Genomic DNA, 26523 nt, shown 5'->3' with positions numbered 1-26523 from the left:
TCACCAGGCTATTCTGAAGTCGACAACCATATCTTTGTTTTTTTTTTAAATATTCAGATACAGGTTGTTTGCCCTGCACCAGTTCATTAGTGTCTGCACTTTGTCTCTGTATGCTGCCTCCTCATTCTTACTGATAAGGCCCACCACCGTCGTATCGTCAGCGAACTTGATGATGTTCGAGCTGTGTTTAACTGCACAATCGTGGGTCAGTAGAGTGAACAGCAGTGGACTGAGCACTCAGCCCTGCGAGGTTCCCTTGCTCGGTGTGAAGGCCTTGGAGGTGTTGTTTCCAATCTGGACTGCCTGAGGACTCCCCGTCAGGAAGTCGAGAATCCAATTGCAGTGGGAGATATTTAGACGCAGCAGGCCCAACTTCCTTATCAGGTACTGCTGTATGGTAGTGTTGAATGCCAAACTGAAGTCAATAAACAGCATTCAAACAAACTAGTCTTTATTTTCCAGGTGGATGAGGGCTAGATGTAGGGCAATAGTGATAGCATAATCTGTGGAACGGTTGGATCTATATGTGAACTGCAAGGGGTCCATTGAGAGGGGCAGCAGGTGCTTGATGTGCCCCATGTCGAGCCTCTTGAAGCACTTCATGGCGATGGACATGAGTGCGACAGGGCGGTGATCGTTGAGGCAGGACACAGATGACTTCTTTGGCACAGGAACAACGGTGGTGGCTTTGAAGCACATGGGAACTACAGTGCTACTTGGGGAGATGTTAAAGATGTCTGTGAGAACATCTGCTAGCTGAGCTGTACAACCCCTGAGCACTTTTAGTGGACAGTGAGGAAGATTTTCAAAACTTGCAGAGGGATCTGGACTAACTTGGAGAATGGGCCAGTAAATGGCAGATGGAGTTTAATGCGGACAAGTGTGAGGTGATGTATTTTGAAAGAGCAAACCAAGGTAGGACATGCACAGTAAATAATAGGGCACTGAGGAGTGGGGAGCAGCAAAGAGATCTGTGAATACAGATACATCGTTCACTGAAGGTGGTGTTGTAAAGAAAACTTTTGGCATCTTAGCCTTTATAAATCAAAGTATTGGGTATAGGAATTGGGACGTTATATTGAAGTTGTTTAAGACATTGGTGAGGCCAAATTTGGAATATTATGTGCAGTTCTGGTCGCCTAACTACAGGAAGGACGTTGATAAGATTGAAAGAGTTCAGAGAAGATTTACTAAGATGTTGCCAGGTTTTCAGAAGTTGAGTCACTGGAAAAGATTAAACACGTTAGGACTTTATTCCTTGGAATGAAGAAGAATGAGGGGGAATTTGATAGAGATTTACAAGATTATTAGAGGTATAGTCAGAATGGATGCAAGTAGGCTTTTATCACTTAGATTAGGAGAGATAAGTACAAGTTGCCATGGCTTTAGGATGAAAGAGGAAAGGTTTAGGGGGAATATGAGGGAGAACTTCTTCACTCAGAGAGTGGTGGGTGTGTAGAATGAGCTGCCATCTGATGTGGTGAATGCAGGCTCAATCTTAAGTTTTAAGAATAAATCAGATAGATACATGGGTGGGAGAGGTCTGGAGGGTTATGGAATAGGAGCAGGTCATTGGGACTTGCGTAATAATGATCAGCACAGACGAGAAGGGCTGAATAGCCTGTTTTTCTGTGCTGTAGTGCTCTATATTTATCTGGTTCTAAGAGGGTATAGGCTGGGTGGTGAGGGTCCTTGAGGATAGAGGCTGCTTTCTTGAGACATCACCTCTTGTGGATGTCCTCAATAGAGTGAAGACAAATGCCTATGATGGTGCTGGCCGAGTTCACAACTCTCTGTAGTTTACTGTCTTTTGCATTGACACTTCCATGCCAGGGAGTGATGCAACCAGTCAGAATACTCTCCAAGATACACCTGTAGAAATTTGCAAGAGTCCTTGGTGACTCACCAAATCTCCTCAAACTTTTAACGAAGTATAGCCACTGGGGAGCCTTCTTCATGATTGCATCTGCATGAAGGCTCCAGGATAGATCTTCAGAGATGTTGACATCCAGGTATTTGTAGTTCTCTCCCTTTTCACTGCTGACCCCTCTTGAGAACTGGTCTGTGTTCTCCTGATTTCCCCTTCCTGAAGCCCACAATCAGTTTATGTTTTGCTAATGTTGAGCGCAAGCTTCTTGTTGTTATACCACTCAACTTGCTGATCTATCTCACTTCCTCATTGCTGTCTGTGATTCTGCAACCACCAATGTGTAATCCGCAAAAATAAATTGTGTCTAGCAGAGAGAGAAGAGAAGTGAACTAAATACACATCCTTAAGGCATGCCTGCGTTGATTGTCATTGAGGAGGAGACACTGACAGCCTACAAAGTCAAGGATCCAGTTGCATATTAAAGTGCAGAGGCCAGGTTTTGAAGCTTGCTGACCAGTACCAATATGCTAAGATAGAAAAAGTGATTATAAATATAAAAAGGATAAATACATATTGGCCATTGCAGTTAGTGCAAGAATCTGTCTGTGTTATTTCAATAGTACAGACAGATATTTTGCTGGTCCCTGAGTAGTATATTGTGAGGCTAAGGGTATTATGCTTGTCTGGGCACATTGCAGGCTTTGGGACTGAATATTGAATTGAACAATTTTATATCATTTGCTTTTTTCTGCTTCTATCATACCAGACAAGTTCTACTATAAGTTATCTGCCTGCAATAGTAATTCAGTATTTCTCCCTCCACTTACACTGCCTTATCTGCTGGATATTTCCTGCAGTTCTGGCTGTATTTCACATTCTTTACATGCCCTTTTATTTTTCTCTCTCCAACTGCCCTTCTAAATCTATGAACCAGATAACTTCATCTATACCTTTTCAGATTTCAGATTTGTTGTCAGAATACATGCATGACATTACATACACCCTGAAATCGTTTTTCCTGAGGACGAAGCAGAATTACCACTAATTGGTAGTCCAAAAAAAAAATTAACACAGCATATACATGTAAACAAATAAAGAACTGTAACAGATAACAAATGTAAACTGTGCGATACAGAGAGAATAAAAAAGAAAATCAATAAAATGCACAAGTAGGAGTCCTTAAATGAGACTCTGATGGTGGAGGAGTAGCAGCTGTTTCTGAACTTGGTGGTGTGAGTCTTGTGGAACTTATATCTCTTTCCTGATGGGAGCAGTGAGAAAATGGCAATTCTTGCCTCACCCAATCAGTTATCATTGCTTTGTCCCGTCTTTTGGTCCCACACTCCCCTCTGTAACTTAATAATTCAGTAAATCTCTGACAATCCATTTCTGATTTTCAAAAATTCCTACGGTTTGGCATCTGGCTCACTCATTTGCAAGCTATGTTTTTGTTATCCATCAACAAACTCTGCAGATTTCCATACTGGATGCATCATTGAGTATGTGTGCCAGGTGTACAGCTGGAGCAACGGTCTAGGAGAGTGTTTTAAACTTTAACTTGTTTCATAAGAGGAAATATACAAGCTAAAATTCATTGGATTCTGTTTCTCTTTAACTCACTGAAACTGTTTCCTGCTCTCCTTAAACTCAGAATGGATGCAAGTAGGCTTATTGTGTAACATGACAAAAGAAAAGTGAATTAAAAGTGTACATGTAATATTTGGAACATCTGCCAGTCCAATCAAACTAGTGAGAGAGTCAAATCATTGGAGTTTTACTCTCTTTCCCGGCTCTGATGATGAATCTTTGATCTGAAATGTTACAATTATTTCTCTTTCCATCGATGCCTCGTTTCCAGCATTTTAAAATTATATATTCCTGGATCTTGGGAAGCAGCAGTTAACACCTTTGCTCCTGGACAACTCCTGGCATCTGAAGACACATAAAAAAAATGGAAGTGCTACTGTAATGGCAGCGCTGCCTCTAGTGCGGACCCGTGGAGAAAGAGAAAAGGAGACATGGTGCTCCACCACAGGGTTCTACCGCCCATTCCAACTACCAATGGCTTTAAACGGCCTGTTAAAGGAGCTGTTGGTGGTTTATTTTAAAATCCTGCTACTGTGGGGTCTAGGCCCCAAGATGGCAGCACCTGTGTTCAGCCTTGAGGGGTAACCATGGAGGGGCTAAAGAACACACAGGCTGTGGGCTGCTGCGACTGCGGTCAAAGGACTCACCAGGCTGTGGACTGCTGGAAACTGGCTGAAGGGGTACCAGGTATTGCAACCGGGATGCGAGAAGGTGCTGAAAGCTTCCTAATTGTGTTGGAGATTTGGATCTGGAGCTCGGGTAATGGAGGTGCGGGAGCTCTGGAGGGGAATCCACTGACACTCAGTGACTCTGGAGGGATTCTCTTTCTCTGACTGTAAGAGGCACCTGGCAATTTCTGCCAATGGCAAATCTGTCTGCCTTACAGCAGACCAATGCAGCATTCGTGTCATATTGCACCTGTTGTAATGAAGGAAGTGAACAGGTTCCAAGGAGTGATCAGTATCTTTCAAGTCTGCTGCAACCTTAATAAAAGCAGAAATACTGGAAATACGCAACAGGCCAGGTGGAGGGAGAAATATAGTTAACTTTTCAGGGAGGTAGCTGTTGGTCCTGCCGAGATTTCCCCGAATTTTCTACTTTTATTTCAGACGTGCAGCCCCCTACCCCTCTTCTCCGCAATTTCAGACGCTAAGAGTCACGATGCGCAACGAGAAAGGGGCGGGCTCACATGTCGAACTGACGGGTGGGGGCAACCAATGAGAGCACCGTCTCCGGCAACGGTTCCGGTGTGGTCACGTGGGTGGGAATCGTCTTCGTTCCTTTGTCACCACGTTTCATCCCCAATCAGCTGCCGCTTGGGTGAATGCGCGACCAATCAGGCACGCGCCCAACGACCGTCGTTTCGAGGTGGTGGGCATCAGGGACGAGGCTGAGTTGGGAAAACATTGCGAGCTGAGGCGGCCGGGTCGAAATCCTCAGGTCGGAGGCGGCCAGGGCTTCGCACTCGAGCAGGGAGGGCGGGTTGATGAAAGCTGGTCTGGGCTGGGAGGCGAGTTACATAACGCTGCCGGCGGAGTTCGCCGCCTTGCTCCTCCCTCCCCTCGCCGGGCCCCTATCGATCACAGCGTCACTCGGGAGCGTGCTGAAGAATGTCCTCGGCCAACTACTACGAGTCGACCGACTACCTGGACGAGTGCTACGATTCCTCGCACCACCCATCCAAACGGCTGAAGGTCGACGACAGCGACACCGATTTTGACAGTGACGATGAAGGGCGGATCGTTGGCAGCTCGGATGCCGGGGTAAGTTCGCCGCGGGGGGGTGGGGTTGTCCGCGTGGAGCGGGGAAGCGCGAACAAAGGGGAGGAGGGACCTCCGCCGCCGACCCCCCCCCCCTCCCCGCCGGTGCCCCCCCGCCGACCCTCACGTTGCGGCATTCCTCTCGCAGACGGGCTCACCCGGTCTCCATATAGTTTGGAAACCTTTCACCTTCTCCTTTTCTGTACCTTATTTTATTCCCCCCCCCCCCCCCCCCCACGACCTGACCCATTGCCTTTTTTGCTTTACACCTGGTGTGTGTCGTCGGCTTGACTAATTTACTTTCCGAATTTGTGTGGACGTGCCAGAAGCTCGGCTGTTAACTGGATAAAACGCGGAGCACGTTGTCGTGCTGGGGGGGTAACTGTTACATAACGTGCTGGGATTTCTGCCAGTCATGTTAGGATCACAAGAAACTGATTCGAAACGGTAGGAGCCAGTGGACCGTCGTATCCACTCGGACTATAATTTACCGCCAGATACACATTAAAAATGTCACTTTTAAAAACGAATACAATTTAACATATCCAATTCGTTTGAATGTAAGTACTTTAAGCGTAATTTGTTATGCAATTAAGAATTAACAAATCTTTTGTGGATGTATTTTTTTAAAATGTAAACTGGAGGTTTTCCTTTGAACACTATCCTGCAATAGTTTACTTTGGAATTATGAATAAAGCATGACTGCCTTGTTAATTGCTGGGCTGGTTCATAAGAAAGGGCGGGATGATGTTTCTTCACGGTTTTAGGGTAGGATTATTTTAAATTGATTAACGCAGTTCTTGGGTATGGTAAAACTGTTATTCCAGGCAATGGAAATTGGCATACAGGCTAACTATCAATTTATGTGGAACATATTTCTTACTTAAAAAGTACAGGAGGGAGGAGCAATTGCTGGATGGAGATTGCATCAAACTCTGAAATATTAATTGGAGGAATGCAATTCTTATTTTGTTAAAGAATTACTATAATTTTAATGTCAACATTTTCTGTAAGCTTACATATACTTTATAACTTCTGAATATTCACTTGAAATGTGGTTTGTTTATTTTGGACCCTGGCAATTTTTAACCTTTCATAGTGTATACTCCAGACTGGGTACGACAGGATGAACACCAGATGAACCAGCTGGTGATTGAGTACAAAACCAGCTCCGGAAAATGGGGACATGGACTATATGCGCTTGTTTCAGATTCAGATTTATTGTCAGAGTACATACATGACATCACATACAATCCTAAGATTCCTTATTGTAATGGAGGATTTAAACCATGCTTTTTGCTCCTGCAAGGCTGAGAATCAGTAACCTGCTTGAGACTAAGTGGACATAAGCTAAATTCCACCATGAGGCCCAGAGATGCAGTTATCTGACAAAAAGACATCTGGTACCAAGAACGTTTAATCTTCCTGCTCGTTAGCTGGTTGCTGTTTGAGCTTGATGGGGTTTGGTTGGTCGCAGACTGTCAAGCGAGACCTCACAAAGTAGATCATTGTTTTCTAAGTGATAAGCTAGAAAGTTGTGGTATTTGATAGAAGCCTAGGCTGCTCGGTTATTTTTTTTTGTGCTGGGAATAGGTGCTTGGGTAAGCAATTTTTGGGTAATATAAGCCATGGTCCCGCTTCTGAAGTTTCAGACTCCCTGAGGGGTGGCAACATCTCTCAGTTAGAAGAACTTCAAGAGTCCAACCAAGGTGGAGAAGCTGCTACTGGTGCCCCGACAACCTACTACAAGTGTGCGGTCGTTGCCTCGCTTCGGCAATTGGGACCAGTCCAGGCGTTGATATGTATAATTGGGAAGGGCTTGCATATTGTAGTTTGAAATCAGCTTTAGATTTTGTAATAAAGATCTGTATAAACTGAAGTGCTCTCGGCATGTCTCTGTTTTCTTTCGGTAGCTCAAACACTGTGACCAATCTAAAACGAACAAAGTGAGAGGTACAAGTTTACCCAGGACATTTATTCCTGCGGGTGTGGCAGAATTACCACTAATTGGCAGTGTAAAGAAATAAACTGAAAACGTCTCTGAAAGCCGGGATATGCACTTGCTGGTAGTCCCTGAAACAGACATGGGGTCCAAGGGTTGAAATTGTATCTTTTCAGTAGCTTATTGCCCTTTAAAGTTTTTAAAACACTGGATATCGAAAGCTACAGGATGGTAGAACAGACAGTTTTTGGAGATAGTATTACTGTCTTCTATACATTTAATCTTTTACACTTTTCCGTTATATCATGCAAATTCCTTTTTTTCCATTTGGTGAATTGTCAATGTTTTAAGATAAAATGCTAAGATATAAGAAACTGAGGCCAAATTTTGAAAATAAACTGCAAAGACTAAACTCAACTGATACCTAATAAGATTTTTGATCCATGTACAGGCCTTTCTTTAGAATGTACTGATAAATCTTTGGTAAAGACTTTTTTATATTGGATTTGGACACTTCAGTTTTTGTTCATTTGTTAGATGTATGCTGCTCATTTTATACTTGGAATTTACAAGAACGTTTCAGAGGTCTCTTTATATTTCTGTAAATGGTTTGATCTTTGATTTTTCATGTTCCATTTGTTAAACAGCAGGACTCTCAATTCAACCTGCTTAACATTGAGAAAATGTTTCTCATCACAGCATGCTCTGTTTCGAAAGGAAAAATGAATGTTTGTGGTATTTTCTGTAAATCAATCAACATCAGTTAATGTTTCAGGTTGAAGTTCCTTTGTTAGAACTGATAAAAAAGAAATAAAAGTTGCATAAAAATTTGGGTAGAGGGTAAAGTGCATAAAAATGCAAGATGCAGAGATGGGTGCATTGAAAAGAGAATGTCTGTTATAAAGCATGGCCCCGATTTGTAGAGGTCCTATAGTTAATGAGTGATGATACAAATTGAAGGCTAAAACAGGGTTGTGAGACCTGTATCGTAGGTCAGCCTATGTTATTGGGGAGAAATACCTATTACAGATAGATGACTTGAGCAAATAAAAGCCCCTTCCTGGAACAGAAACTAAGTTGCCTAAACTTGGAGAATTCAAGTTGAATCTTGCAATGTGGCCAGTGGAGGATCAATTTCTGTTCCTCAGTGTTGTATTGGATCTCTTAAAGGTACAGGAGGCTACAAAAGGGTCAGATCAATTTAAATGGCAAGCAACTATAGAAATTGTCTGTGGGCTGAATCTTAAGTGCTCTACAAAGGGGTCATTTAATTTGCTTTTGGTGTTTCCATTGTAAAGAAGGCCACATTATGAATGTTGAATAAAGTACTCTAAAAATGCAATTGAATTCCTGCTTCACCTGAATTAACTGAGTTCCCTGGGTGATGAGAATGGGCGAGGTGATAGTGTAAAAGTTTGCCCGTACTGCAAACTTATCTGTGAGAACCAATTTTAAAAGACAAACAGTTTATTACTTCTACTGCAGTAACGCCATGGGGAGATAAGAGCACTATGAAAAGACGGTGACTCTTTAGAGCTGTATCCATCTCAAAGTGCACTAGAAAAGAGTCGGCTTCACCTTGAATAGTAAATAAGATCAATGCCAATGTGTGGTTTCGAGTTAATTGGAAATAAATTGGAAATAGCTTTCCCATTAGTTAATGGGATTGGAATGTCTTGACCACATGACGATAGCTCCCAAAGTCTTTTAATTGTCTTCGATCACTCATTCAAGCCCATCACAGTTAATGTCTCTCACAGACGTGGAATGTTGCAATTCCGTACCCCCTCAGATAACACAAGCTTCACAACTGATTTATGTGACCGCTTAATTACTTCTACAGAAATGAAACTTTAGTACATTTATAGTTACAATCCCATAATCCTTTGAATTCTGTATTGGCCAAATTTTGCAGCAAATGTCCCAGAATTCTTTACAGTGCCACAAGATAATGTTAAATTGGCCATATACTTTAATAATAGGATGGCTGCTGCACCTCCTGCAGTTGGAATGGAAGGTGCCATAAGATGGAGAGTGTCTAATTAGACTGCAAGTGCAAACAATTGAGTTTCAAAGGGAGCAGAACATTTGAAATCCTGGAAGGAAAGGAGATATTTCTGAATGAATCTTGTTGGAGTTGGCCTGTTTCATGGCCTGCCAAAATAGTTTTGGACTTGAATTACAATTTGACAAGTATGTGCCAAATGGTCATTTAATTGTCAATGGACAATTACACCATCTAAAAAAAGTTGCTGATAATACCACAGTAGTGGGTTGGATACAGGAGGGAGATTGAAAGCTTAGCTGACTGGTTACTAATAAAACCAAGGAGCTGATTGTGGGCTTTGAGGGGAGGGTGGGGGAGAGAGAGAGAGAACAAGTGTGTGATCCAATGATCAAGTGGAGATAGTGAGCATATTTAAATTCCTGGGAGTCACTCAGAGGACCTTTTCTTGATCCAATACACAAATGTCATAATGTAAAAAGCCTCTGCTTTCTCAGGATTTTGTGGAGGTTTAGAATAACATCAAAAAATTTTCTTGTTTATTTTCATTGTGTGAGGACATTGTTTAATGTATCATATATTTTCTCCCCATATCATATATGGGGAGGGGGGGTGAAAAAGGGAGGGGGGAAAAAGGGGAGAAAATGACACTATATTCAAGAGGGAAATGTTTGTGTATTTTGGTCAGTATGATTCATAGTGTGAAAAATAAAAATTAAAAAAAAACATTGATAAGCTTGTGCAGATGTGTAGTGAAAAGTGTGCTGACTGGCTGCATCATGGCCTGATGTGGGGACACCAACACCTCTGAGTGGAAAGCCCTGCAATAGATAGACATAACCAAGTACATTGCAAGCTCGTCCCACCATCGAGAAAATCAACATGGAATGTGGCTGTCAGAAAGTAGCAGCAATTATCAAGGATCTGTACCACCCAGGATGTGGTTCTCACTTTCACCATCATGAAAGAGGTATAGGTGCCACAAGACTTGTACAACCAGGGTCAGGAACAGCTGCTACCCCTCTACTGTCAGACCTCTAAACAACAAACCCCAAAGTCATTAAGGTCTCTTGCTTTGTACATTATTTAATATTTCTGTATTGCAGTTTTGTGCACTTTCTCTTTGTTTACATTCTCTGTTTTTGAGTTTTTTTTTGGACCACTGAAAAGTAGAAATTCTGCCTGGCCTGGAGGGAACAAGATACTTGGGGTTGTTTGTGATATATGTCCTTTGACAATAAATCTGAACTTGGACTTTGAATTTTGGACAGATTACTTTTGTGAGATGATTAAGAAATTAGTTTGAAGTTTTTCTTGAATTTCCCTTTTAGTTCTGAAAGCAAAGGTAAACTGTTCTGGCATGAATGTCTCGTTAACCAAGCTTTTCTCATTACTTTTCTTAAATTTTCCAGTATTCATTCAAAATGTAAGGTGCAAGTAGCTGTTGACCCCACAGTTTTGTGTTGTTGACCTGCACAAATAGGCACTTCACATAGAGCCTGCCTGATTAACTGTTTTTGTCCACTTTTTAAAAATCATCCCAAGAGCAAAGTTATGTGTAAGAGAGAAAATAACTGCATTTTATTGGCAACATTTTGTATGGCCCTCTGTTTATGGGTTTCTTGATGCTTCTTGGGAAATGTGGGATGGTGCCATGATGAATAACAATTACTTGGCAGATCTTTTTTATTGTGACATTACTTTTCTGGAAGCGAGTTGAGTTCTTTCTCCTGTGTCAATGTTATCAGCCTCTTATTTTTGTGAGTGCTTACTAATTTTTTTCAGAAGTTGTCATGTTTATCTGTGTGTTAATGTTAGCATCCTATCAGGGTTCATGAGGTAAAACAAGGTTTTATATTAGCAGATTAACTGAATTGCTGGCCATAGAGCACTTCAAGCTTGCTCTGCCATTCAAGATCATGACTGATTTTCTATTTTGCTACACTACCCACTGCCCTATTACTTTTTCTCATGACCAGAAATGTTATAAAGGATGAACTTCTGAGGTGGAGAATTGAAACATTCATTTCCCTTTGAAGCAATATCTACTCATCTAAGTCGCTAGCATCCTTCCCTTTGTTCTGAAAGTGTGCACCCTGGTTCTGTATTCCTCGGTGAGTGCAAAACTGTCTTGTGTCTATCCTTTTGTGTTTTGATAAGATCTCCCTTCCAACCCTTGGCGAATATAATCCCAATCTACTTAATCTCTGTACTGCAAACTAGAATCTCTGCAATGGGTCTAATGAATCTTCCTTCAGAGTAACAAGATCAAAATGGTATACATCCTGCAACAAGGTCTCTTAACACAGTGGTTTTCAAACTCTCTTCTCCCCACACCCCGCCCCCCCAGGCCCAATCACATACCACCTTAAGTAATCCCCATGCCATAGGTGCTCTGTTATTGGTAAGGGATTGCTTAAAATGGTATGTGAGTGTGTGTTTGGGTGGGGGGTGGGGTTGAGAACCATTATTCTAGACCCAATTGTTACTGAAATATTTTGCTTGAAAAAAAATTGTCACTGGTCCATTTCCTTTGGAGTTACGAAACCATGAACATAATGAGTCAATTGGGTATGATTAAAACCACTCTCTTAACATAACCCCAGATTACTCATCATTTAACGTGTACAGCTTTTTTTCTTGCAATGGTAAAGGAAATTAAGAACGTGTAAGCATGATTTGCAGCACTGAAATGTGGCATTTGGTTTTAATTTGAGCTGAAGGCTTCCTGATCATATGAGAGGTTTGAATCTGGAGCTCAGGTTGCCAATGGATAGAACAGATGTCTGTACAGCTGCAGAGGTTGCAGGAGCACTGGAGGTGAATTCGTGCACACTGTGACTCTGAAAGGACTCTCTTTCACTTCTTTCTCTAAATGTAAGGGCACTGGGCAATACTATGGCAAACTAAAGGAAGTTTCATGTAATACATTTTCTGTAATGTGTGCCTCTGGGATCTGTGTTGTTGTTTGTTGTCTAAATCAATGATCTGGATGATAATGTGGTAAATTGGATCAGCATATTTGCAAATTACTCAAAGATAGGAAGTGTTGTGGACAGCAAGGAATATTTTCAAAGCTTACAGAGGGATCTGGACCACCTGAGAGATGGGCCAAAAAATGGCCTAACCCTCATGTAGACGTGTAGGGTGAGGCATTTTGGAAGAGCAAACCAAGGTAGAGGCACAATAAAAGGGCACTGAGGAGTGTGGAGGAGCAGAGAAACCTGGGGATACAGGTACAATGTTCCCCGAAGGTGGCAACGCAGGTGGACAGGGTTCTAAAGAAAGCTTTTGGCATCTTGGTCTTTTTAAATCAAAGTATTAAGTATAAGTGTTGGGATGTTATGTTGAAATTATATAAGGCATCAGTGAGGCCACATTTGGAATATTGTGTGCAGTTCTAGACACCTAACTACAGGAAGGATATCAATAAGATTGAAAGAGTGCAGAGAAGATTTATTAGGATGTTGCTGGGTCTTCAGAAGTTGAGTTACAGGGAGGGATTAAACAAATTGGGACTTTGTGTGGAGTGAAGAAGAATGAGGGGAGATGTGATAGAGGTTCACAAGATTGAGAGATAAAGACAGAGTGGATGGAGTAGCCTTTTTCCACGAATTGGGTGAGATAAACATGAGAGGTAGTAGCACTGGTATAAAGGCAGAGCTTCTGAAATGAATGCTGTCCACACCAAGCAAATAAGCCAGTAACAGCTATTTAGTCAAGCAATGCGCATTCCTTTTTAGGGGAGGCGACGAGCTCACGGGAGTGATGTCATAATGCTGGTGTGAGGCCTGGGCGTTCCCTTGGCAATTGACTCCTGCAGCCTGGAACTTCTGCGCAGTGGGGTGAAAACCTCTGTGCCCTGCCATGCTGGTTGTTCGCTACTGCAATTCAGCCTGTCGTGAGCGGGGTTGACCCAGCCTGCTACAAGGTCATAGTTTTTAGCTGAAAGTGGAAAGGTTTAAAGGAAACATTAGGAGAAAGTTCATCACTTAGAGAATGGTGGGAGTGTGGACTGGACTGACATCTGATGCGAATGCAGACTCGATCTTGAGTTTTAAGAATAGATTGGATAGGTACATGGGTGGGTGAGGTCTGGAGGAATGGGAACAGGTCAATGGGACTAGCAGAGTGGTGGTCAGCACAGTCTAGAAGAGCTGAATAGCTTGTTTTCTGTGCTGTAGCATTCTATGGTTTTGTTTTACTACATGACAATAAAAATATCTTTGAGCCTCTCAAATTTCATTTCAACCAGGATAGAATACAGGCAGAAGAAATTGAGAAAGTTGACAAGTTGCGACTTAATGCTATAGGAATTAAATCCAAAAGTTGGGTGATTACCTTAAGTTTGTCTCATGATTCCCAAGTTCATAGGTTTATTTTGAACAGCAATGGCTCCAGTGCACATGAACACCAACATCTGCTATTCCATTCTATTTTGTAATCAGCTAGCAATTCATCTTGCTACATATTTCTGATGACTTTAATCTTGTTGATTAGTCTAATGGAGACACTTGTCAATATCATTTTGAAAATCTAGATAAATTACATGTGTCATCTGTACCTTTCCCAAAAGTCAAAATAGTTCATACAAAATTTACCCTTTTAAAATAAAGCATTTGTGATTCCTTTGGTGTTCTTCTATTCTCTTAGGATTCAATTATTTTCCTTACCAATTAAACATTAAGTTTTTAATTTTGTAGATGCAGTAGAGCCCTAGTATCTGGAATTTGAGCAACTGGCAGCCTCAAGCAACCTGCAAAATAAAATAATAGTTAAAAATACATGTTTAAAATTGTAAAACTAAATGCTCTCTGAGATAACGAAAGTATTTGGTGAAGATGGGAGCAAATATTTAGCTCGTGGAGTGCTTTGGTTGTGATTTGCTCATGGCAGCTATTTTGAGCAACCTTTGAATAAAATAGTGTTGCCCAGGTTGATGCTGCTTGCCATTGGAGTGACTCCGTATCCCTGCTTAGTAAGAGTCGCCCCAGTCAGGCCTGATCTGTAAACTTTGGGGAGGGGGGGGGTAGTGTTAATTATTTGTTATTGTTCGTCTTTTGGGCAGCTCTGGAGGGGGAGAAACTTTTATCAGTGTAGATAAAATGATAAGCTATTAATGGATTTCTGATAATTATCCTTGCTCTGTGCCTTTTTATCTGAAAGGAAAAATGAAGCTTGGTTTAATGTCTTAGAAATGGTTCTGTAAATATCAACTTGACTTCTGAACTATATTACCTTGTTGTAAGGTAAGCCTTTGCTTTTAATTCCAACGTATGGAATATTATTTTTGCAAACTTGAAGGCTACCAGGTTCAAGAACAGTTGGTACCCCTCCACTGTCAGACCTCTAAACATCAAACTCAGAGACTCATTTAAGGACTCTTACTTTGCATGTTAATTATTATTGAATTGTAGCAGCAGCTACACTGCTACTGAAAGAGCACACAACCAGACAGGTTGAGCTCAGTGAGCAGAACTGATTTTTTTGCAGGCTGCTGGGCTGGACCTGTACTCCCAGCCCGGACCTGGCTGAGAGCCGCGCTGGGGGTCGCTGACGTCACCCAGGCGTCATGTGGTTCCCCCAGCGTGGGCTTTTGAACCTTGTGCTGAGAAGAAGAGGAAACCCCCGACGGCGCCATTTTGGCCGGCTGCCCTGCCGCCTGGATTATAAGCGGGGCTGGTTCACCTGTCTAGTGGTGAGCCGCCACAGAATATTAATTTTCTGTATTGCAGTTTGTTTTCACTTCTTTCTTGTTTACATGTCTCTTTAATATACATATCTTTCCTTGAGTACAATTTTTTTGCACTACCGATAAGTAGAAATTCTGCCTGGCCCACAGAAAAAAGAATCTCAGGGTTAAAGATGATGTTAGGTACAGTATGTACTCTGAACTTTGAACATGTAAACCCATGTTTCAATACATGTCTCTTTGCTGCATGTGCCATTTATAACTTGTGGGTCTTTGCATTTGGCAAAGTAGCTTCCTTTATGGAGGAAATATCCTGATTTTTTTTTTACTGTGGTTCATGAGATCCTGATTAAGTTGAGGCTTGCTTTGTCCTTTTGGATGTTAATTTAAATCTTTCTCATAGATTCTTGTTAAGTTGTAACTTTAAATATATAGATCCAGTGTTTTGCATAATTTATTTATTGAATCTATTTTTGCCACTAGCCTTCACATCTTTCCTGATATCTTGCTCTTTGATAGCTTTCCTGTAAGCCATCGAAGATTTTTTTAAAAACTATTTTGAAGTCTCTAGTTTAGTACAGGTTGTTGGAGAAGCCAGGAATTGAGGTGATAGATTTGCCACAAGATAATAAATAGGAGAACTCTAAATCTGCTTGTGAACGAGAGGTGAGGCCAGAGGATCGGAATAATAAAGAAGGGATGTCAAAATGCATATTGGCCCCTTAGAGAATTAGTTATGGGGAAAAGCAGCAGTGTTGGATATTTAGCACCAACCTTCCTTAACCATATAACCATAACCATATAACCATTTACGGAGCGGAAACAGGCCATGTTGGCCTTTCGAGTCCGCACCGGTTCACTAGAACAGCTCCACTAGCTCAAACCTCCCGCTCTCTGCCAATAACCCTCCAACCCCCTCACCTCCATGTACACATCGAACCTTTTCTTAAATTACAGAAGGGACCCTGCCACAACTATCTCATTCGGAAGCTCATTCCATTCTGCCACCACTCGCTGAGTGAAAAAGCCACCTCTAATATTTCTCCTAGTTATACCATTAATTTTAAAAGAAAATACAAGAGGGCCATTACAAAAATTTGGAGTATAAGTAGACTAATAGGCCAAAAGGCTAAGTTCCTGCACCTGTTTTATATCCTGAGAGCCAGAAAATGGGAAGCTACCAATGTGATGTAATTTTTCAGCAAAGATGGGAGGCAGAAATTGGGTAAATCTAGGCCATGATTGTAGAATGTTAGAATCAATTATTAAGGAAGTAATAGAACATTTGGAAAGTCAGAATCTGATGAAAACCCAGCATGCTTTAGCAAGGGGGAAATTGTCTCAAATAGTTGAAGTATCAGCCAGAGTGAATAGAGGACAACTGGTAACATGATGTACAGGGATGCGCCACTTAATGTCCACAATATGTTCTGTGAAATTGAGCGTTTTGAAATCTGGACATTGTGTGAACACCATATTATATACTTAGCAAAACTAGATGGATACTGTAGTGTACCTGTAACTTTTTATTTGTAAGTAGGGATTGCTGTGGGCAGAGAGCGGGTCAGAGGGATCAGTATGGGGACTGTTACGGGGCTGTGAAGAGAGCGGGGCAGTGGGGTTGTTGTGGGGGACTGATACAAGGCTGTGGGGAAGCGCTAGGCAGTGTAATTAGTTGGGACTGATACAAGGCTATGGTGAGAGAGCAGGGTTGTCAGATCAGCTTGGGTATACAATTTCTTAAAACTAGCGATTGCTTTTTCTAAATTTCTGTCTGCTTGCTCACGGTAACTGAATAATTATGGGACCACGGATGTATATGTGGTCGGACGTTAAGTGGTGCATGCCTATATTTGGAAATTCAAAAGGTGATTGACAAAGTGTCACAAAGTTTCTTTGTAAGGTAGGAACTCGTATTTTTTTACTTTTAGTGTGGGTAGAAAATTTGCTAACAAGCAGAAAGCAGAGAGTAAGGAGGTCATTTTCAAGCAACCTGAAACCAGCTGGGAACCACAAGGATCAGTGTTTTTTTTCAACAACCCATTAAAAATTTGAAATGTAACCAAATTTGCAGCTCAAACAATGGTGGATAGGAGTGACAGCTTTGAGGTGTTTCAGAAAGCATATTTATAATTTAAGTAGATAAAGACTCCCAACACAAAAGTGATTTGGGCATTCTTGTATTCAAAATTCCAGCATCCAGCTAGCTGTAGTAGGTTATCAGCAATCTCAACACAATGGTATTATTTAAAGATGTTGGCACTAGTGTGCTTCTGTCAAAGGTACTTTGAAAAAGTTTGCTTCTCTTAATTAAAAGTTTGCTTCTCTTAATTAAAGATGTTACCATTTGGAAGCATTTCAAAAGTTGTTCCTAGATTTGAAGGATTTCTCATAGAGTTCAACATTACAGAAATGTGGCTAACCAAGTGAGTCCCATTTTCCTGCATTGACACTTATCCCTTTAAACCAGGGGCCACCAAACCTTTTAGACCATCAAACTCTTCATAGAATTCTTGATCCCTCATTGACCCCCCCCCCCAAGATGGAATTTCCTCCCCCTCCCCCCAAGTGACATACAAAGAGCACACACCTCTTCTCTGCTCTGTCCACCCTCTCTCATCCTCCCATTCACTCAACTTATTAAAAGACTGAAACCCAAATACATATGGTGACCACTAAAGCCAGCTCTTTGCGAGGTTCTGTTTTTCATAGATAAGCCCCTGTTTTCGACTGCAAAAGTTCTATTGACCCATCTATTGACCTTTTCGACGCCCCACCCTCCTCCCCTCCAGGGGTTGATATAAACCACTTTGGGAGGCCCCTGCTCTTAACATTTTGCTACTATGAACCGGTCCAAATGTCTTTTAAATAATACAAAAATTGCTGTTGCCATTCTTCTGGAAGATTGTTCCATATAACCACTAGACCCTGAAGCAGGAGTCCTTCAGGACCCTTTTAAATCTTTCCTCTCACCTTAAATCTATGACTTCCAGTTTTAGATTTCCCTACTCTGGAGAAAAAAAGCTATGACTTTCCCTTATCTATAGCAATCATGATTTTATCAGCCTCTTAAGATTACCCCTCCCCCTAGCCTTCTCTGCACCTCCAGTCTTTCCTTATAAGCCAAGCTTAATTGTCCTTGTAACATGCAAGTTCTTTGAGGAATGGTTGGAAGATTATCTCTACTCATTGAAGGTTATTAGAATAAAGGGCTATCTTAATGAAACATGATTTGGGGTGGGGGAAGAAATGGCTGAATAGGAGTATACTCTTGTTTCTCTTCAAATCTTGTGTCTTTTGCATTTTACTAAAGAAATGGCTGAATAGGGAAAATATTGGGAGGACTGCCCTCGTGGTGGTCAAAGGATATCATAAAATGGGGAAGGGGGGAGGAAATTTATTTATTCAAAAGATTAAATTTTTGCCAATTATTTGCTCGAGAAAGTTCTTGAGGTTAAATCCTTAAATCAGTGAGAATAAAAAGTTATGAGAAGAGGGAGGGAAAACATGTGGAAAGCTGGTTAGCAATGAATCCACATATCAGAGGACCTTTCATGAAGCTAGCATATTAGCACATTTACTTTGAGGAGATTTGGCATGTTGATGATGATGAGTACTTTATTAAATTTGTACAGGTGTACATTGAAAAGTATACTAACTGGTCGTATTACTTACTGTCTGGTTTGGAACCTTGAGTGCTCAGGAACACTAAAGGATTACAGAGAGTGGCAAATCTAGCCAAGACCTGCTGTCCATTTAAAATAAAAAATCTGGGTAAGATTCTACCTCAAGAAGGAAACCAACATAAAGGATCCACATTACCTTGGACACAATCTCATGCTGATACCTTCCGAGAGAAGGTACCTAGGTTCAAGAAAAGCTTTTTTCCTCAATGGCTGTCAGGTTCTTGAACTTCCCTGTACCATAAATTACTGTGGGGCTACCAAAAGATCTGTATGTTACTGAAATGTCAAGAATTTATGTACCATTAAGGCATTAGTGATTTCTCCACTTTTGTAGAAGTTGCTCACTGTTACTACGTTATGATGGCAAGAATAAATTTTTTAGAATGAATAATGGGGTATGCTTAGTTTCAAGCACAACATTCCACAAAGGAGAAATTGATGGCTTGTGTATGAAATGAAATTGAACTGTGTTAAATTTTAAAATTTCAGGATAGAGATCGGGATCGTGATAGGGACAGAGATTGGGATCGACCAAGAAGCCAGTACAAGACTGCTCCATCGCCTGTAGTTCATGTCCGCGCTCTCTGTGATTCTGTCATTGAAGCTGATCTGGTAAAAGGAGTTGATCGATTTGGACTTGTCAGGTAAATAGTTTACTTGGTTCCAAATGAAGGAAAACTGTTATGCATTATGAAAGATAAATCAGAGGTTCTCGACCTTTTTCTTTCCATTCACATACCACTTTAAGTAATCCCTATGCCATTGGTGTACTGTGATTAGTAAGGATTGCTTAAGATGGTATGTGGGTGGAAAAGGAAGGTTGAGAATCACTGCTCTAGACCCAATTGTTAATGAAATATTTTGCTTGAGAAAAATTGTCATTGGCTCATTTCCTTTAGAGTTATGAAACAGTGCACATAACAAGTCAATTAGGCACAATTAAAACTGATTTTTCAAACTTTTTCTTTCCACCCACAAACCACCTTAAGCAATCCCTTACTAATCACAGAGCAACCCCCCTATGGCATAGGGAATACCTAGTGATATGTATATGAGTGGAAAGAAAAAGGTTGAGAACCACTGGGGTAAATAAAGCTATTAAGTAGTCTCTCACTACCAATTAGAAAAAAGTAAGAATGGAAATAGGTAGAGAGATGGAAAGAATTGAACGCGATAGAGGTTACCAAAAAGTAGAAAAATTGATGTTTGTACAGTTTGGATGCAAGGTTGTCCAGAAGGAATATGATGTTTGGTTCTTCAGGTTTTCCATTTGGTCTCACCCTGGCAAAGGATGAAGCTGAGGACTGATGCATCTTTTGTGAGAATGCAGGAAGAAATTAAAATGGTTAGCTTTTGGATGATCAAGCTTAGATCCACATCGTGCAGGTGTTTGATGAAATGTTTTTCTCTTTCCCCCCCCCCCACCCCCCACAAAAATTGCTTCATCTCTCTACCTGTCTATCTAGCTCTCCTCCCTTATGCCCCCCACCAGCTTTTTCATACAAGTAATACCACCCCTCCTTGTTCTTAAGTTGTTCGCTGAATCCTCAGTACCTCACATTTGCCATTCCTTGGCCCACCTTCCCAACTGGTCTAGATCCTGCTATAAACTTTGATATAATTCTTCACTGTCCAGTAACGACAATTGTTGGTTTTATCTACAAAGCTGAACCACATTGTCAACAGAATTGGTAATATAGACAAACGATAGATAAGCACTGATCCCTAAAGCACACTTCTGAATACAGCCCTCCAATCAAAACCTTTATACCCTTTGAAGCTGGTTGAATATCCAATGGCTGAATCTATTGGCCAGCTAGCTTGCCAAACACGACCTTTTTAAAGGCCTTGCTAAAGTCCATATTGTAGCAGCTGGACTGATCCGCAAGCAAACCCGATCACAGAGGTCCAGGCTTGCACTGGGCTGAGTCACAATGGCCCTGGGAGGAAAGGGGATGCCCGGGAGGGGGGGTGGGGTCATGCTGATAAGCTCTTGGAGAGTTCCAATGAAATCAGTTGGTTGGTTCAGCTCTCAACTTCTGCGTGGTTTTTCTTTCGTTTGCTGCACAGCACACAGACCACAATATCATGTTTACTGCCCTGACTTCATGAATCCTCCTGGTCACTTCTTTATATTTTTTAAAAAACAACAAATTATCAGGTTCATGGGATTTCCTATGCACAAAACTATGCTATCTCTATCCAAATGCTTTTGTAGAACCTGTCCCTTTGAATTCCTTCAAGCAACTTTCCCACTAATGCCACTTCACTGATTTTTTTTTGTGCTGCCCTTAAATAATAGTATAGCATTCCCTTCTCAATTTCTATGCTGCATGTGTTTCCAAGATGAGGTCTGCCAGTCCAGATCTTCTGAAATGTCTGCCTTCCACAAACATGGCTTCCCCTCCACCACCATCAACTCAACCCTCACCTGCATCTCCTCTATTTTCTGCTTATCTGCCCTAGCCCAGATACAACAAACATAGAACCCTCCCCCCTCCCCATCCTCACCCACTAGCCTCTGAATCCAACACATTATCTTCCGAAATTTCTGGCACTTACAACAAGATCCCACCATCAGACACATCCTCCCCTCTCTGCCTTCCAGAGGGATCGTTCTCTCTGTAACACCCTCGTTCACTCATCCCTCCACCAATTGCCCCCCTGCACCTTCTCCTGTGGCTACAGGAGGTGCCACATTTTCGCCCACACCACAGTCTGGGGCCCCAAACAGGCCTTTCAAGTGAAGCAACACTTCACTTGTGTATCCGCAGGACTGATTCACTGTATCCGGTGCTCCCTTTGTGGCCTTCTCTACATCGGAGAGACTGGGTGCAGATTGGGAGATAGCTCTGCTAAGCACCTTTGCTCTGACATCACCAGTGACCGAGACCTCCCAGTAGCTAACCATTTCAGTTTGGTGTCACATTTGTACACTCACATAATCTGTCTATGGTCTTGTGTACTATCCCACCAAGACCATTCGCAAATTGGAGGAAAAACGCCTGATTTTCCATCTGGGCACTCCAGCCAGATGGCATTAACATCAACTTTTCCAGTTTCTGCTAACTTGTTCTCTTCCCCCTTCCCCCTCCTTTCACCTAGCCATCCCTCTTGATTGTTGCTGTCCCCTCCCTCCCTTCACCTATCACCTCCTGCCTTTGCAAACACCCTCCCTCTTCTCTCTTGTTCGGATGCCTTCCAACAATTTTTCCATACTTTGATGGAGGACTCAGCCTGAAACGTCGCTTATGAATTTTTACCTTTGCTATATAAAGGACACTGCTTGACCTGCTGAGTTTCTCCAGCTTTGTGCTTTTATGAACATTACCACCCTCCTGTTTTCTGGGATTACCTCCGTGGCCAGAGTGGCTTTGTATTTCACTCATTTTGTAATTTGAACGAGAAAATTATTTGAATTATCAAAGTTTAATTCTCAGACCTTACCCCCCTCCCCCCCGCATGATAGCATTCTGACTTGTCCATCACTGCTTTTGTTACTTGACTCTTTTCCAAACATTTAACATGTGGAACATTTTAAAATTCTCTTTAGCTTGCATCTTCAAGATCAAATTATTTTAACCATGTCTAGTTATTTTCCAAAGCTGTAGTTGTACTTTAGTTGTATGTTTAATTGTCAGTGTGTAGACATTATTTATTCAAGTGCTTCATTGTACCTTTTTTAAATTGCACTTGACTTCCACCTAATTGGATTTTATTGGCTAAATTCTGCTGGGATATTTTTTTGAACCATTTAATTAAATGCTTTCATAAAATAAGATAATTTAGTTTGAAACTATTGATTAGTCATGAGGTCAGGTTTATAATGGTTTGTGCTGTATTTCAGAGATGTGACTTAGGGGTTTGATCTTCTACCTTTACTGATGTAGCTTCAGGTCAATAATTGTAGTTAAGCAGGAAATTTAAGCTTTGTTCTTCACAGCTGGACTTTTTTGTTGCAGCTATGTGATGATGTTGCCAAACAAGCGACAAGCTCTGGTGGAATTCCAAGATTTGCAGAGTGCTCAGAAATGTGTTGCTTATTCTAAACGGCGTATAGTCACTATTGCAGGACATCCTGCTTTCTTCAATTTTTCTACCAGCCAGCGCATCACCCGTCCTGGGGGTCCTGAAGATCCAAAGCACATCAACAACGTTCTTTTCTTGTCTATTCAGAATCCTTTATATCCAATTACAACGGTATGACTAATTTCTATTAAACATATTAATTTCAAGGAACTTCTCTGTCCTTTTCAGCTTGATGCTCTGGTTATTTTACTGAATAGCACACATGTGGAAAAACGATAAATAAATGAGGGATAAGTGAAGTTTTTAAAACCTTTTAACAATTTGCTTGCAATATTGTTGAATCAATCTGTATAACTGATTATGTAATATCTTTTCAGGATGTTCTCTACACTGTCTGCAATGCATGTGGCCCAGTTCTGCGTATTGTAATATTCAAGAAGAATGGTATACAAGCTCTGGTTGAATATCCTTTTCAGAGCAGCAAATGCATTGTCTAGAAGAATAAGACTTTGAATTCATCCTTGGTGTAATGGACTGTGAATGGAATTTTTTCTAACTTGGAAATTGCTTCTGAATGCTTCAGTCTGTGAAATGTGTCATTAACCAGTGCCTTCTGTTGTCATCAATCCAGCCTTGTGTCCATTCATTGTTATTAGATATCTACTGGTAGTTTAGGAATTTTTGTACTATGAAGTTTGAGGTCACTAAATAATTCTGGGTGATTAATTTTTGAATTAGATATTCAGAGGTTGTACAAGTCCATGACATAGGAGAAGGATTTGCTTCTTCCTGCATGCAAATCAAGAGTGCGACAGGCTTTCTGCAAATTGGGATAATTTAAACCATGTGGTCTCTTAAGTCTATTCTGCTGTTAAGTGCATTGTTTTTTTCATTTTTCTGTACTTTTCCTGCACTGCCTTGTCCTTCTATCCATTGGTTCCTTATGTTTAGATTTCATAAGCACAGATTATCTGCTGCTCTGGGATAAAGACAAAAATTCTCAATCTTCTATAATAATTGCCCATCTTAAGGTGGTCAACTATTCCTGACTAAATTATATTTTAAGTTTGTGAGGGGAAGGGGTTGGACTCTAATATAGGCAGAGTAAAGATTTACTGGTAAGTATTAAATTTTTTAAAAATGCTACATTTTTCTATTAATTCCTTAACACAATGCACATTTGATTCAGTCCAAAGTGCCCAGAAGGCAAAAGCTTCTCTTAATGGAGCAGACATTTACTCTGGTTGCTGCACATTAAAAATTGAGTATGCAAAGGTAAATGGAAATGATTTTTTTAAATTAAATGAGAATTTCACCCACTTTCTTTCATATTAAGATTGAAGTTTTTTTTTTCACCAGCCTACTCGACTGAATGTTTTCAAGAATGATAGTGAGTCCTGGGACTACACTAATCCTGATTTGACTGCACGAGGTATTGTACACCCCCATTAATTTGTGTAGGCTTTTAAAATGTGTTTGGAAATGTTAGACCTCCAGCATCAGCCCCCAAGTTTTGTCATAGCTTATCTCAGGATTGGGATAATTGAAGTTTAGCAACAAAAAAGTAATGAAAAAATTGAAAGGGTCAAAAAGTCTGCACTATGTATCATGCTCTTTCAGCTGGTGTGCACACAATGCACCTGCCATATGTTTTTTAGCTAACAAATGTTGATTTAATTTTGTTGGCACAGTGATGAATTTTCTGCCCATGTGACTGACACTGGAAATGTGATCTCCATGGGAATAGTAGCAAATAATGTTCTGATTAAGGGAAGTTTAGACTGCTTCCTCTTGTGGTTATGATTGGTGGTTTCTATTTGAAACTATTACTTTAAACAGTGCAAACTATTACTTTTCCCTATACTGATAGGTACAAGGTTCTATATATTTCTGACATTGGAACAGGATTTTACAGCTCCTTGTATGATTGGGACACTGAAAGATTCCAGTGTTTGAGACATGGATAGTGACATAAAATATGGTTCTACTCAATTGAAGCAATTATGGGACTAAATCTTTGAGTCACTGGTTTTAGAGAAGAGTTTTTAAAAATAGGTGCAACCCATCTGATCAGAGTTAGTGGTTTAATCTGAGCCATTCACCTCTTTTTAGAAATGAATAGACTTTGAATTTGTTCCATTATCAAAGTCGGTAGTTAATGGTTGTGACAGATTTTTAAAAATAAAAACCCATTTCCCAGTTCAACTTTTAGTTTGACTTATTGCTGCTTTGTTTTTAAACTTCTTTCACTCTGACTTGTTAGCTCAGAAATCTGTTCACTGACCAATCCAAGCATCATGGCTCTTTTGGCTAATACAAAGTTTGGGGATGATGGTATGCTCATTCTAATGGGGATTATGGTGTTTTTCATAGTGGATGGTTCTTCATATTAAAGCATGTACTTTAGTAATTATTGTAACTAATTGATATTTGTGCACTATTTGCTGGTAGTTTAATGTCTGTTTGGAAATAGTTAAAGGTATAGCTGCCTGTGCTAACCTCCAATGGATGTTTTGAAGTTCACTTGCATCACTTACAGCACTGTAGCTACAGCTCACCTACATGAACTGTACATGCAAACAAGGCTACGGCACAGAAATTGCAGCTTTCAAAGTCGCACGCAGTACTCCAGAACATTGCACTCAAAGGGGAAAAGAGAACCAAGACCTCAGTTGCAGAGATTATTAAATCTTCAGAGCTACATTCACCTTCTGCAGATAAATATCGTCACTGGAAGGATATTGATCTTTTTTTGTCCCCTCCTTACTGGAGCAAGACACTTTCACGGGTACATCAGCAAGAGTGAGCACCACAAAGAGAAGAGGGGCAAGCCAGGCAAACTCAGCACTTCATGCACCCTTGTCAACGAATGCCAGCACTTCGCATTTACAAATGACAGCAGTCCTGCCTTCAGAAACAGAACAGACTTTTAATAAATCCTCAGCCTCACCTAGACTGCATGCAAACACATCCTCAGGAAACCTGATCAGGAAGGACACATTTTTTTCCTCACTACATTCATCGATGCACAGAGGATATGTTTGCAAAGTGCCTTCGTAAGACCAGAGATGAAATTCTGTGTGAATACGTTAAATGCTCTGAAATTAAATTGCTAAAGGAAAGACAATCTTTGTAAATTTCAAACGAAGAGGAGAAATCCATTTTGACTTTTTTAAAAAAAAACTGGAAACATCTGTGATTGAATTTGAAGCTGGAGTAACTTGAGCTTTTTGACAAATCCAGGAATCGTTTGCTGCTGGATGGAGGACTGAGGACTGATGAAATTTTTTTTTTGTTTTTAAAGTTAACTGTAAAAATTATGTAACTGGCAAGTGACATTCAATTGGATAAAAATCAGTGGTATTGTAAAAAATTGCCATATTCCCATGCACTTGATTGTATATGCTGTGCTTTTAAGACCTAAAATATTGGTATTGTAAGATATTCCACACATTGTTTCTTTGGAATTTGAAGCCCATTGTGGCTCAATTGATAATGTCCTAAGGATCTTGTTATGTACGTTGTGTGCTAGATTTCATACATTGCAGCAATGCCTACACCTATGTAGTGAAATGGGAACAGCTGGGGTCAGTAGATATGTCTTTCTGAGGCTGTCTTAATTCTTCATTTAAAAAAAAATGAAAATCAGAGTTGTCCTTCTCTTAGGCTGGCTGCCAACCACGGCTTACGAGCCCAGCCCACCCGACCAGTTACACCGCCAGACACTCTGTTACACCCTGACGTAGCAAACTCAGTGAAAACAGGGGACACTGGGGTATGAGAAGCTGTTGCTATGGATGTAGGAGAGGCCATTTGCAAGCCAGACAGTGGCCATGGGGCTATCACCACACAGAGTGATTCTAAATTTTGTACTTTTTAGATAGTGCTAGCAACGAATAGTAATGAGGTTCCCCAGTGCCTTGCAAAGCAGATCTGAGCATTAGGATAAGAT

General features: G+C 40.9%; 1 protein-coding gene across 2 annotated transcripts in view; it reads left to right on the top strand.

The window, feature by feature from the left end:
- LOC138760805 (heterogeneous nuclear ribonucleoprotein L-like) overlaps positions 1-26523 on the top strand; it is a 60319-nt gene that overhangs the window by 16846 nt on the left and 16950 nt on the right. The window contains exons 1-6 of one of the 2 annotated variants that reach the window (XM_069931925.1): positions 4718-5220; positions 19032-19186; positions 22505-22742; positions 22949-23036; positions 23752-23846; positions 23931-24003. In XM_069931925.1, the coding sequence (XP_069788026.1) occupies positions 5068-5220; positions 19032-19186; positions 22505-22742; positions 22949-23036; positions 23752-23846; positions 23931-24003 (802 nt within the window). In that variant the 5' untranslated portion in view covers positions 4718-5067. Of the gene's footprint in view, positions 1-4717; positions 5221-19031; positions 19187-22504; positions 22743-22948; positions 23037-23751; positions 23847-23930; positions 24004-26523 lie in introns of those variants that run through there. The other variant, XM_069931926.1, reaches the window with a different exon arrangement.

The sequence above is a fragment of the Narcine bancroftii genome, chromosome 4, assembly GCF_036971445.1.
Source record: "Narcine bancroftii isolate sNarBan1 chromosome 4, sNarBan1.hap1, whole genome shotgun sequence".
Lineage (NCBI taxonomy): Eukaryota > Metazoa > Chordata > Chondrichthyes > Torpediniformes > Narcinidae > Narcine > Narcine bancroftii.
This window is presented reverse-complemented; position numbering and strand designations above follow the sequence as displayed.